Source organism: Nicotiana tomentosiformis, chromosome 12, assembly GCF_000390325.3.
Source record: "Nicotiana tomentosiformis chromosome 12, ASM39032v3, whole genome shotgun sequence".
Taxonomy (NCBI): Eukaryota; Viridiplantae; Streptophyta; class Magnoliopsida; order Solanales; family Solanaceae; genus Nicotiana; species Nicotiana tomentosiformis.
The window spans coordinates 73,045,235-73,059,754 of NC_090823.1; the positions used below are offsets into that span (position 1 = coordinate 73,045,235).

The 14,520-nt window shown below is 36.1% G+C and overlaps 1 protein-coding gene and 1 pseudogene across 1 annotated transcript; one reads left to right on the forward strand and one right to left on the reverse strand.

The window, feature by feature from the left end:
- Positions 1–2,217: 2,217 nt before the first annotated feature.
- LOC104098574 (adenylate kinase 4) lies at positions 2,218–7,741 on the reverse strand. The gene is made up of 6 exons (XM_009605346.4): positions 7,439–7,741; positions 6,079–6,224; positions 5,856–5,975; positions 5,611–5,778; positions 4,415–4,504; positions 2,218–2,524 (listed from the first exon to the last, which is right to left on the reverse strand). Exons 1-6 carry the CDS (start codon positions 7,539–7,541, stop codon positions 2,423–2,425), a joined length of 729 nt encoding a protein of 242 aa, XP_009603641.1. The 5' UTR covers positions 7,542–7,741; the 3' UTR covers positions 2,218–2,422.
- Positions 3,963–4,121, forward strand: LOC117277315 (U2 spliceosomal RNA; annotated as a pseudogene).
- Positions 7,742–14,520: the final 6,779 nt, after the last annotated feature.

Here is a 14,520-nt window from a genome sequence, read left to right on the forward strand (position 1 = left end):
CATGTGTAGACGATAATTTACTATACTATCTTTGACTTGCGAGTTTTAGTTTTATAATAAGCAAAATATTAATATAAATAACTAATTAAAATTTCATGGTAGGTAAGAGAGTGTATAAAGAGGAAAATAGTGATAATGTAAGGATACTTATACTTTGAATTAATTTAAAAGTACATAAATTAAATAATTAAATAATACTTAAAAATATTGTTGATAGATTTAAATGATTAAAAGAGTTTCGAGTATAGAATAGAAGCATAAAAATACATTAAATCTCAAGAGTAATTTTTTTTTGTATTTATCGATGATTATTAAAAGGTTAATAAGCAAGACATTAAGAGGTCGTTTGGTAGGATGTTTTAAGAAAAATAAAATATGTATTAACTTTGGTATTATTAATCCCTTGTTCGGTAGTATATTTCAACTTATTTATAACTAATACCGGTATTAGTTACACATCTCATTCAGTACTATTCTTAAACATAGCAAACCATGATATTAGCAATAACATAGTTTTTAATACATGGATAAGCATGTATAAAGACAGAACTGCCCTTTTAAAACTTTTTCCATATCCTGTCCAACGTTTTTGGAGGATATTTTTGTAAACGAATAATTTTAAAAAAAAAACTATGCAATGCGTGTTATTTTAATACATCAAATCAAATAGTCACTAAGAAACAATCCCAGATTTATCCCAACATAACTAATTTCAGCATTACTAATGCACCATATTCAGTATTATTCTTATACACCATACTAAATGACCCCTAAGGGGTCGTTTGGTTGGAAAGATGTTATTTCGGGATTAATTATCCCGGAATTAGTTATTCTACCTTTCCACGGGGATAAAAAAATACTACAATCCCGGGATAATTAATTCCAGGATTAATTATACCACAATTATTTTCCAACCAAACATGGAAAAACTCTTCTTAAACTTAGTCCCAGGATTAATTATTCCTTGTCCTCGTACCAAACGAGCCCTAAGTGATTGGTAAGCTAATAAAAGATCACATGACAGTATAACAATATTAAATAATGAATAATACAATAACTATAATCAAAGAACAAAAGAAAAAAATTGTGTAAATATGTAGAAGAATAAGGCTTATTTGAATGAGCTGAAATTTAAAATGGTAGTAAGAATTTTATTAAAATAATATTATATAATATGCTCAAACAAGATAGAACACAACATGATATGTCTAGTATTCTTCAATATTGACAGCGAAACAAGATGCACGTACTAAACAAGGGGTTGGATTGTTACAAATATAAAATAAAAATAAAAATAGGTTACGCACTATGAGATTTGAGAATAGTTTCATGACATGCTTCTTAATTAATATCTACCAATTATATATAATTTTTATCTGGAAAGTTCATATTTTAAGGTTATTTGCACATAATTCAAATAATTCAAATTACAATTTGACATGGTTTATGACATCCACATCGTTTAAATTAATAAATAATAATCAATCATTTCGTATTTGTCATTGATTTTAATGAAACTTCAATATAGACTTGATAATTTCAGTATCAAGGGCATATAAAAAGATTTACTAAGAACAAGATATGAATATCTCAAATATATCAAGAAAGAAATTATAAGTTAGGAGGTTATCAGGAATCTAAACAGAGGAGGTTATTTGTGCATTGTCATCGATTATCGATTATAGTAGGTTTGACCCAAAAAAAAAAAGTTACTGATGTTGGCATGGTAATTTAAATTGGGGCACTGTGTTGTTGGTTTAACAACTCTAAAATATGTCCTAAAATGGCAAAATATTAACAAAAGATTTCCTCAAAATAGCTTCAAGAAAGCACGATGAAAATAAATGATTTGAAGTTTCACTGAAGAAGGAAAATCGGATCTCATATGATCCATGTTGTCCTTTTACTTTAGAATCATTGTTTAAGTTAAACTTATATGATCTTAAAAGTAATTACATGTTACTACTAAACTTATGCAACAATCAATGGCAGAGCCACCTTACAAGAAGAGGTGTCAAATGAAACCCCTTCGCGGAAAAAATATACTGTGTAGGTAAGTAATTATTTTTTATACGTAGATATACTATATATTGACTCCCCTTAATTTTCTGATACGTTTACTTTTATATATTTTGACACCCATCAATGAAATTTCTGGCTCCGTCACGGGCAACAATTCTCGAATATAATTCTTAGTTACATATCACAAAGGGAGTATAATCAATCAATGAATTATTCCAAATTTTATTAGCAAAATCTGTATCCTGAATACAAAACAATAATTCCTCAGGGAACTTGAGCAAGAAGCCGGATAAGAAAACAAAATCAGAAGTGTCGTCATTATGTCGATAACACGTCAGATTAAAAATAAAACATGTGTAATGTGTAAATGTCCCAATTTTGTTGTGAAAGACTCTTCTTTTCAAGACGATAGGACATTTTTAACCTCAGAAGTAACTTCTTTTGGTGGTTTTTCAGCATGAAGACTTGCAACAATACCCTTCTTGGAATAATAATTGATTACCTGCATATCAAACAATTTTAAAAAAAAGGAAAACATAAACTTTTCATCTTCTTTCGTATGCATAAAGCAGATATATTTAACAACTTTTCTTGATTGACTCACAAAATGGTGATAGGTAAATGCTCATTGAAAAAAAGCTGAAGTTAGCAAGAGCATGTACTAGCACTATACAGACTTCTGTCAAACACTGGTTGCCCTTCCCATAGAAGACGCTCTTCTAAGATATTGTTGTGCATCTATTGCTACTTGGTAAACGCTATACTGTTAGGGGTCATTTGGCATGATGGATGAACAAAAATAATTCTGAGGTAAAAATTTAGCACCGCATTATCCCTTCTTTGGTTACTAATCCTAGGATAAGTTATCCCAAGATTAAAAATAGTACCGGGATAACTTATACCTGTTAGAGGGTGGAATAGTAATCCCAAGATAAGTTATCCATGGATAATGCCGTAAAATTGACAATCCCAGGATTAATACAACATACCAAACAGTCAATAAGACATAATACCAGGATAACTAATCCTGGCATAACTTGCCTTCAAACCAAACGACCCCTTAGTCCACTATTTCACTGTCAAGTAGTACCTATTAATATCTTTGCTTCTGGAGACATTAAGGGGACTCGGGGATACTCAAATCCAAACAGACATCTTTATCAGGATAGCCATCATATAGTCGAGGAAATCCGAATTAATTGTTTGTCTAGAGAAAAGTACCTAGATAATATATTTGTTTGTCTAGAGAAAAGCTATGTTGCTCGCACTCTCCGAAAATATTGATGGGTGTGTGTCGGATCCTTCAAAAATAGTGTATTTTTGGATGATCCGACACGGATGCGGCAGCTATTTTGGAGAGTCCGCGCAACATAAGAGAAAAGTACCAAAATAACCAAGGTTGCGCGGACTCTCCAAATCAGCTGCCACACCCGTGTCGTATCCTCCAAAAATACATTGTTTTTGGAGGATCCGACACGCAACCATCGATATTTTCGGAGAGTCCGAGCAACATAGAAAATAACTGCTCTAGTTACTTGAAGGTATAGAAAGGCAGTTTCCTAATTATCCAAACTGTAAAGTTTAAACATACAGGTTGTAGTACTAAAATGAAATCCCAAAATACGTAACAATTCTTTCCTGAACTCAATAGGAGATTAAACAATAGATAGAACAGTAGTTAAGGTTATAGTGCTGCTATAGCTTTTTCTCGGTAGTTACCTCCCTCCCCTAAACTCCCTTTCGGGAAAAATTTTCTTCAACCCCAAACGAAGGAAAAGTATATTTTCTGAAATCACGTCGCTCCTGAATCAAAATTCAAATGACTGATAGTATACCCCTTTTAAAAATCATCCCTACTACTTCACACCAGAAAAAGACTACTGCAGCTCTAGCAAGTTCAAATGATAAGAGGTACAGTTTTGGAATAGTGTATCAAACATATATCTTTCTCAGCCTTTTGGCTAAGATCAATTGTACTATTTGATCTTATTAGTTTACTATCTAATTATGTGATAATTGACTCACATGATATAAACTAAATTTTGTCAAATGGAAGGCCCATCACGGGATAGTAGTGTGTCAACAATATAGCAACTCCTAAAGTGAATCCTTCTTTTGAAATTAATAAATACATCAAAAACAACAATTCAAATCTCTGTAAGAAATCTTGACTTTTAGAATACAAATTATGCATGAAAAGCGGAGAGAGAATATTGGCACTGGACGCTATTAATCAGCCCCTCGTTTGAAGATTCTAATTGTCTCATAGAGTTAGAATGACACTTGAGGTTGGAAATAGCAGATTTCTCGGTTATAAAAAAAAAAGATAAAAATGACATTGTTACGGCACCATTCAACCTGGGATAATTTATTATGAACTGTAAGAACGCACCGGTTCAGTTTGACGGTGAAATGCATCTAGCCTTAATTTGAGAACCTCAGCAGTATCATCTTTCCGTTGAATTAAAGGCTCTCCAGTGATCTGTACGCAGAAGATACATCATTAAATCGCTCAATGATATTTTGGAAGAACTAATATCATTGATCATCTTTAACTACAGCATGAACTTGAATACATACAGTTCTTCTGAGGAAATACCGAAGAAAAAGGGATGCCGGTTCAAATTTTACTATTTAAAATTAATTTTAATGATTCTTATCCAGTTGACTAGTATAGTGACTAGGTTGCTTTGTGTGTGTTTGATTTCTTAATTCCCAATCCCATTGTTAGAATATCCATATACATTGAGAAAGGAAATCAGCTGTATATAATTTGTCTATATAACTTATCTGAACCCATGCAACATAACTGAAGGGTTGAGTTCTCTCTCCAGCATTTAACAGGGAAATGGTTAATGTTAGACATGAAGACATAAGACCAAGAACATTTTTATAAAAGCCAAAACTAAATCATCTTGCCAGGTACTTCGTTGGAAAAATTTAAGGGTCAGAGACTACACTCCCTTCAGCTAATTACTGAGCAAGTTTAAGGTTTCTTAAGCAAGAAATTTTTTAACAAGTAAATGAACTCAGAAAAAGCCATAAGAACGTAGCTGAGCTCCCTAAATATTATCTTTGGATAAGGAAACAATACAGCTATGGTAGTATGGTATTAAGAGTCACTGTTGCTGGTTTAGAAAGCTGACCTCCCATTATTTGTTTCATAGTTTAGCAAAGATAGAGGGGCCAGGTAACAACTACCAACTAGTATAATTCGTTTTCAGTAAAGGTATACAAAGCGAGAAAGCAAATGCAAAGGCGGATCTAGGATTTCTAGAACATGGTGCACCACTAAGAAAACGAGAAAAAAGAAGTACTAAGTGGGAATCGGTCCATGTTCCTATGGATAAATAACTCGGCATTCAACCTTTTTTGAGCATGGGAGCCAACAGATAATATTAGATCAATTTTACAAAATATATACACAAAATACCTAATTTGACAGAAAGACCATGGATTCACATCATCATCAAGTGCACGGTAAAAATGGTCTAAATCCGCCCCTGAGAGCCACTAAACACATAGCAACCATATTTTTCAATTCACATAGAAAATACCGTAGAACAATTTGCAACTTAGCAAACTTACATCATCGACACCAGGAACTTTTGGAGGTTGGAATTTGGTGTGGTAAGATGTACCACTTGAAGGGTGGATCCATCGGCCCGTGATCCGCTCTTCCAAGATTGCATCATCAATTGCAAAATTGAGCACCTTATCAATCTTGGTCCCCTGCTTCTGAAGCATCTCATCTAGCTGTATCCCATCAAAATTAAAAATAAGAACACAAATAAGATGAAGTCAACATGCAAAATTTACATAGTTTCGCCAACCTTTTCTGCTTGAACCACTGTCCTTGGGAAACCATCAAGAATGAAGCCTTTTTGACATGAAGGTTTCTTCATTGCTTCATCAATTATGCCAACAACTAAGTCATCCGACACAAGTTGACCCTGTAAAAATCATAAAAATAACATTATTCACAAACAAAAAGGCAAGCACTCAAAATAACATTAGGAAGTTGTTTCCCATCTCAAAAAACCAACTGTTACTTACGTTGTCCATAGCTTCTTTGGCCTTAATTCCAAGTGGAGTTTTAGCAACAACAGCAGCTCTGAGCATATCACCCGTGGCCAAATGGCACAAACAAAATTCATCCTTAATGATAGGAGATTGTGTACCCTTTCCGGATCCTGGTGGACCTGCCATTAGTCTCTCATTGTTAACACTAAATTTGAACGTCACTAACCACTATAATCTATAACATCATTCAATTTTCGCATACTGTTTCGCTAAAGGAGTACATATTACGAACGATTACGTAGCAGTGAAAAAGAAGCCAGGTGAATGCGATACTACGTGAGATACACATTATCAAACATACTGCACAAGATTGTTGAATTCCATACAAGTGGAAAAGACAACACTTTTTTTAAACTTGCATTTCATTACATTAGCAGCATCTAATATAAATTCACATTTGTGTCAATAAAAGCCAAAAGAAAAAAAGAAGAAGCAATTGCTCTAGAAGATTGAAGTTAACTTTTTAACTACAGAACTTTCCTGGCGTTGGATATCAATGCAAACTGTGAATATCTATCCGATCTATCCTATGCTAGGTAACTATGGTGTTCGCTGCAGAAAACAAGCTAGTTGAGACCGGCAGTATGAAAGCAAGAAAGGAAAAAATGACAGCTTTTTATATCCTCTTACCTCTACAGGCTTTTAGTCAAGTTAAATAATTGCAGCTTTATTCATTGTCCATTCTCCTACAAGCTTGCTTGAGAATTCGCATGATACCAAAACCATTCAACTCGAATACTCTAGCGCACACAGTAAATACAGTTTAAAGCTTCCATCAAGCAAGTACCCCTCATTCCCAATTTAGGTTGCGTCATCGAATTCATTAAACTATTTAAAATCTAAACTTTAATGTGATATTTTCTCTATCAAATTAACTTTTAACGTTATTACTTAAATATATATTTTTTTCAACTACCTGTACCAGCAAATACTAACATGATGTATAACTCAAATTCGTATCCAGCCAAATATTGTCATGAACAGGGAGTAACTAGGGATTCAGAATTGCTAATGTAAATACTTTACCCCAGATCCTATAAAATAAAAACACAGCAAGAACCAAACAAGAGAGACTACATATATAATACTACATCACATACTCTGCATTAAACATTGAGAAGAAATAACAGGAGACAAAAAGAGCAGATCCCATAAAAATCAAGACTTGTCCGTAAAAGCCGTTAACGACAGGAAGAACAAGACAAGGCTAACAGGGACAAAATTACGAATTACGAATATATATATGAAAGGACAACAGGTATGTACATGTGTGTGAAAAAGAGAGACTAAATTCTCTTATTAAGTTTTGAACCCATGAAATTTTAAAAAATACCAATGAGAATGAGGCGTTTGTCAGGCTTAGAAGAACATCTCAAACGGCGGAGAACTTCAGACAGAAGGCTTTCTGAAGGAACATCTTCCAATGAACCAGCCATGTTTAACTTATTCTTGCTTTGTCTTTTTCTCTGGTTTCCCTTATAATGGGATTCTGGGTTTGGTAGATTTAGAGGTTAGGTACACCAACATATAGATACACAAAGTTGTACTATAACTCTTGTGTGTGTATAGGTAGTGACCTTTTGGTAACAGGCTAACAGCAGCAGAGCGCAGACCACAAGGGGATAAAAAGTAGAGTAAAGTCAATGACGGACTTTTCCGAGAAGCTATTTGTTGAAATTTGGGCCACTTTTCCTCGATTGATGGGCCACTTTCTACCGAGGCACTTTTTTATAGGAATTTTTTTTTAGTTCCTGTACAATATTTGAAACTTATTTATTAAAATTATTCTAATTTTATATATTATCCGACTTAAATAAAATTACTTAAAAATTATATATCTTTCATCTTAAAAGGATCTCAATCCATTATTAGTGTTTTCAATCAAGAAACTCAATTATCTTGGCAGTAACCTCAATTATCTTGCTTAGAAACAGACATTTCGCTACTTCAAGCCCCTTTTCAAATCCCAGTGTAAAAATAGTAAAAATTCCTCCATGTTATTTCTGGAAAGACCCTTTCCAGAATTAGTTCTTTCGTGTACCACAATGGATGAATCAGAACCCTAAGTCTAAGAAATATCTCCTCATTCATATTCTTAGGTTCAGAATTAACTACAGAAATTGAAAAAAAATGAGATACAAAAAAATTCAAAAGAAATTTCGTAAACTGAAAAGAGCATCTGTAGCCTGATAGGCCATCTGTAGCCTGATAGGCTGAGCGAATCCATCAATAAACCTCCTCACCCTCTCTCTCTCAATAGAAAGCAGAAGGAGAGCATGACGGGCTAGATCCACAAAACGAGTCTCGTACTAAGTAACAGTCATACTGCCCTGCTGGAGACGCTCGAAATGCCTGTTGTAATCCTCTCTCAAAGTGATAGGGAGAAACTTCTCTAGATCCCAAGTAAGTGTAGGCGACCCAGCTGGTCTGGTCAATATGTAATCTCTCCATCACCTCTTGGCGGAACCCGTCATCTGAAATACAGCAAAATCGACCTTATTGGTCTCAACTATACCCATGTTCCGCAGTACCTCATGGCAGCGGTCAAGATAATCTTGGGGGTCCTTAGAAGGTGCACCACTGAAGTGAACTGGGAAGAGCTTTGTGAACTTGTCCAATCTCAATAAGCCCTCAGAAGACATGGCGGGCCTATCACCAGCCTGTACCGCAACAACTGGCTGAACTACCCAGACTGGCGGGGCTGCTGGAGACTAATACTAGGGAGCCATCTGCTCCGGAGTGTGAGTAGTGGGAGTCTGTGCTCTTTCCCCAGCCTCGAAAATGGGTGGTGCCACAGGAAATGCACCGGCCTGGGCCACACTCTCCATAAAGGCCTACCAAACAGACTAGAGCATCCTGAAGCACTAGGGTGGCGATGAATCTCTCCGGAACCTGAGTTGGTCCAACAGGTACAGTCTGAGCTAGAACCTCCTCATCAAAATCTACCTGAGGCTCCACTGCTAGTGCTGTTGCTCGAGCTCTAGGTTGAGCTCTGCCTCTGCCTTGGCCTCTAGCGCGACCTTGGCCCCTTATAGGAGCTGCCACTGGGTGGCTCCGACTGCTGTGCAGCTGAAGATATAGCACGTGTTCTCGCTATCTACGGGAGGACAAGAATAGAAGAGTTCAATCAGTAATGATAGAATAAAATCGCACGACAGAGAAAAATATAAGTGAAATTGTTCATAAACTTCATAGCCTCTGGAAGATAAGTATAGACGTCTCCGTACCGATCCTCCAGACTCTACTAAGCCTGTTCGTGACTTGTGAGATCTAGGCAACCTAGTGCTCTGATACCAATTTGTCACGACCCGGAATTTCTACTTTCGGGATCGTGATGACGCCTAACATTTTACTTGCTAGGCAAGCCAACGTTAGAGGATCTTTAAACCAATTTTTAATCAATTCAATTAAGTAAAACCAATTAAGCCGAAAAGAAACTAAAACAGAATAAAAATGACACAAAACCAATAATATCTAAGTACAACCCGGATCTAGAGTCACAAGTTCATGAGCTTCTAGAATCTCTACAAAATAGGGTTTGAAATAAGTACAACTGTCTCGAATGAAAAGAATAGTAAATAGGGGAAATAAAAGGGGACTTCAAGGTCTGCGGATGCCAGCAGATCTACCTCGAGTCTCCGAATATCAATCCGAGCTGGTACGCCTCACGGACAGCTGGGACCAGTACCAAAATCTGCACAAGAAGTGCAGAGTGTAGTATGAGTACAACCGACCTAATGTACTCCGTAAGTGTCGAGCCAAACCTCGACGAGGTAGTGACGAGGCTATGACAGGACACCCACGTAATTAAACCTGCACACACAGAAATATATGTACAATATAACAACAAATAAAAAATTAACAAGTACTATTGGGAGAGGACATGCAAAAGGGGTACAAGATACGATAACTACAACAGGGAATGATAATAAGAAACAGTCAAGAAACCTTCAACCAACAAAATGAACAAACATAATGAATAAAACTACACGGCATCACCCTTCGTGCTCGTACTCTCAGCCTCACCATGAAACAGTAATAATGGCACGGCATCACCCTTCGTGCTTTTACTCTCAATCTCACCATATATAATGATAAATACGGCATGACATCACCCTTCGTGCTTTTACTCTCAATTTCATCATGAAACAATAGATACAACACGACATCACACTTCGTGCATTAACTCTCATATATGGCACTACATCACCCTTCGTGCATTGACACTCAAATACGGCACGACATCATCCTTCGTGCATTAACACTCCCCCTTACCATGTAACAATGAACATATAACAATAGGGAGATAGAATAAGCAAGATCAAGTCTTATGTCAACAATGGTTTCACAACACAAATCTCTTCTTCAGAAATAATATTCAATTATCACCAATAGCCCATAAATGCGGAAAGAATTATCAATTTAGTAATTAACTAGTCTAAGCATAGATATCATGATCAAAGAAAGAAATAAATGACAAGAAACAAGTCCCACCCGCATGCTTTGGCCCAACAACAATGCATAAGTACTCGTCACCTCACATATACATTGAACCCAACATTTAAACAAGTAGCACATAGCAAACAAGTCTCAATTCCTCAAGTCAAGGTTAACCACGACACTTACCTCGCTCTCAACGATCAACTCAAAGCTCAACCATGGCTTTGCCTTTTAAACAAGCCTCTGAACCAACCAAATATAGCAAATTATCAACCAAACTATTCAAAATAAGCCTTAGGCACTACCCACGAATGAAAAAGGTTCAATTTAGGTCATTATTGAGAAAGTCAACAAAAGTCAACTCCCGGACCTGCTTGGTCCAAACCCGAAATTGGGACCAAACCCTGATTATCCATTCACCCCCGAGCCCGGTTATGTAATTTGTTTCGAAATCCGACCTCAATTTGAGGTCTAAATTCCAATTTTACAAAAATCCCTAATTCCTCCCAAACCCTCAATTTCCACAATGAAAATCCTAGATTTTAGGTTGAAATCTTATGAAATGAAATGGAAAATTGAAATAAAATAGGTTAGAATCATTTACCAATGAATTGGGGAAGAAGAACTCTTGGGAAAATCGCCTCTAGGGTTTCTAAGTTTGAAAATTTGAAGAATGAGAGAAAATCTCGTTTAAATCAGATTTTGATCAGGCACAGATGTCGCAATTGTGAACCCGCAAATGCGAATAAACTATTGCAAATGCAAAGCCTTCACATTCTTGTTGCCATCGCAAATGTGAACCATATGTTCGCAAATGCGAAACTGAGGGGATCGCAAATGCGACCCCAGATCTCGCAAAATGCGAAAGTCTACCCCCATGCCCCTCCTCGAAAATGCGAAGTCTTCTTCACAAATGCGAGGCTCGCCTTTGCGAACCAGACCTTGCAATTGCGAAGTCTGCAGCATACACCAGAAACCCAATGCATCAGCTATGAATTCTAAGTCTAAATCCACCCGTAGCCTATCCGAAACTCATCCGAGCTCTCGGTTCCAAACCAAATATGCACACAAGTCTAATAACATCATACAAACATTCTCGCGTGATCAATGAACCTATACCGAGTTCACATCTAGAACTATGAATCCAACACCAAATCAAATAAAATTTTTAATGAAGCTTTAGAATTCCTATTTTAATAACCGGACGTCCGAATCACGCCAAACCAACTCCATTTCTCACCAAATTTGACAGACAAGTCATAGATATAGTAATGAACCTATACCGAGTTCCAAACTAAAATACGGACTCGGTATCAACAAAGTCAATCATTGGTCAATTCTTTAAAGTCATTAAGCCTTTAAACTTCAAAAATTTGACAAAAAGCGATAACTAGAGCTAGGGACCTCCGAATTCGATTCCGGGAATACGCCAATATCCCAAATCATGATACGGACCCACCGGGACTAGCAAAATATGAATCCGGGTCTGTTTGCTCAAAATATTAATCGAAGTCAACCCAAATAGATTTTTAAGCCAAAATTTTATATTTTATCAGTTTTTAACATAAAAGCCTTCCAAAAAAATACCCGGACTGTGCATGCAAATCGAGGAAGGCTTAAGGAAGCTATTGGAGGCTTCAGAACATAGAATTAAGGTTTAAAATTCTAGATGACCTATCGGGTCATCATAGAGATACAGAGAGTGACAGAGAGAGAGAGAGCGCAAGAGAGAGAGAGAGCGCAGGAGAGAGAGAGAGAGAGATGGAGAGAGAGAGAGAGAGCATGAGGGAGAGAGAATAAAGATGTGAAATAATTGATTGCTTATTCAATTTCTAATATAAAGGGATACTCATTTAATTCCTAAAGTGTATATAATTGGTAAATTATATATGCCTATGTAATTAAATTGAAACTTGAGTAGGGAGGGTAATAAAGTTTCAAATAGTGTATAGGAAGGTAAAAATCCCTTTTTATATATATGTTATATTTCAAACTTAACTAAACAAAAGACTCCCAAAATGTAAAAGGAATTCAAACGGATTTAATGTAATTAATTTTATTGAAATACTTTACAAAATACTTTGATTGTCTTTATTGTTATTTTTCTTTTACAAATTTATTTTATTACATAGTTTAAATAAGGAAGGATTTAATAAACAAAATCTAGTTGATTTGGAATTACTAAATATTAGAAAAATAATTTGTCACGGCCCAATTTCTACTATGGGCCGTGATGGCGCCCAACGTTACCGCTAGGCAAGCCAACGGTGAATTAAACTACGTTATTACTCTTTTAATAAGGTTTCAAGTAATTAAATTCTATTTAGTAGGGAATTAAAGAGTGGAAAATTCAATAAATGAAACGAAGATAACTGAGTGGCAATCATAGTAATATGAGTGCTCCAAAACCATAAAGTCTACTAGTGTGTGTGCCAAGACCTGGTGTTACAAGTGTATGAGCAACTAGTAGAATATACAAAACTCTAACTACTGTCCAAAATAAAGTAGACAGAATATAAATAAAAAAGAGAGACTCTAGAGGCTGCAGAACGGCTCAGGAAGTAGCTCACCACTAGGCCTCGGGATATCTGGGATGCGCACCGGTAGGACCGCCAGATGCACCTGCCTCAGATCCTGCATGGTTAGTGCAGAAGTGTAGCATGAGTACATAAACAACATGTACCCAGTAAGTATCAAGTCTAACCTCGAATAAGTAGTGACGAGGGGTCGACATCGATACTTACTATGGGCCAACAATAATAAATAAAGAAGTTCTAAATAATCATGGTTTATGTATACAATTACAGTAATTCAATAACAACCAGAAAATAAACAATTCCTTTACACATGATAAATCCCAAATAACTTTCTGTCTGATATTATTTTAACTTCTCAGGCCATGAAATAACATAAAAAATAAAAATTAAAAAAGAAATCCAAGTATTATCACGCACGATTATGTCGAGGTCATACGGCCCGATCCATAGATTCATCTACCTACTGTCGAGGTATTCGGCCCACTCCACAAGAAGAGAGGATACTTTATAAACAACCGGTTTAAGAGCTAATACAAGGCTAATGTACAACGAAATACAATTTTCATTAACGGTCAAGTAACCCGCCAAAACTCAAGTGAGTGAAATTCGGTCCTTTACATTTCCTCTAACAAGTTCCAATATAATTTAGGAACTTTAATAAACAAGAAGGGTGCAAACATTACAAATATTTCATGATTCGGGTCCTAAACTACCCGGACATAAGCATAATTAGTAGCTACGCACGAACTCTCGTCACTTCGTGCGTACGTAGCCCCCCACAATTAGAAACAAATAGCAATTTAAAGCACCTATGGGATAAATTCCCTCTTACAAGGTTAAGCAAGAGACTTACCTCGTCTCAAGGATCGCTTTCCGATCTCAAATTCGCTCTAAAGCCTCAACTCGGTGCCGAAAAATCCGAAACAAGTCAAATGTTGTATAAATAAATCAATATATGTTCCAAAGTTCATAATTTAACTATTAGAGTAATTACCCGCTCCAAATTGGAAGATTCTTAAAATTCTTCTCCGGGCCCATGTTCCCGGATTCTGAAAATATTTGAAGAAAGTTGTTACCCATAACCTCATGAACTCAATATATAATTTTCACTAAATCCCATAACCATTTTCATGATTAAATCTCATTTTTATCAAAACCTAGGTTTTTCATCTAAACCCATGATTTTCACAATTTTACATGTTAAAATCTACCCATAATCTATGTATTTAACTCACATTGGATAGAAATCACTTACCTCAAAGTGCTAGGAGAAAGACCCTCTCCAAAAGCTCCAAGATCGCCCAATGAATGAAAGAAAATGAGTTAAAAATGGTTTAACTCCCGACTTAAATGAACCTCACTGCCTTCAGGACTTTCGCACCTGCGGTCACTGGGCCGCATCTACGGCACCGCTTCTGCGGAGAAAGGTCCGCTTCTG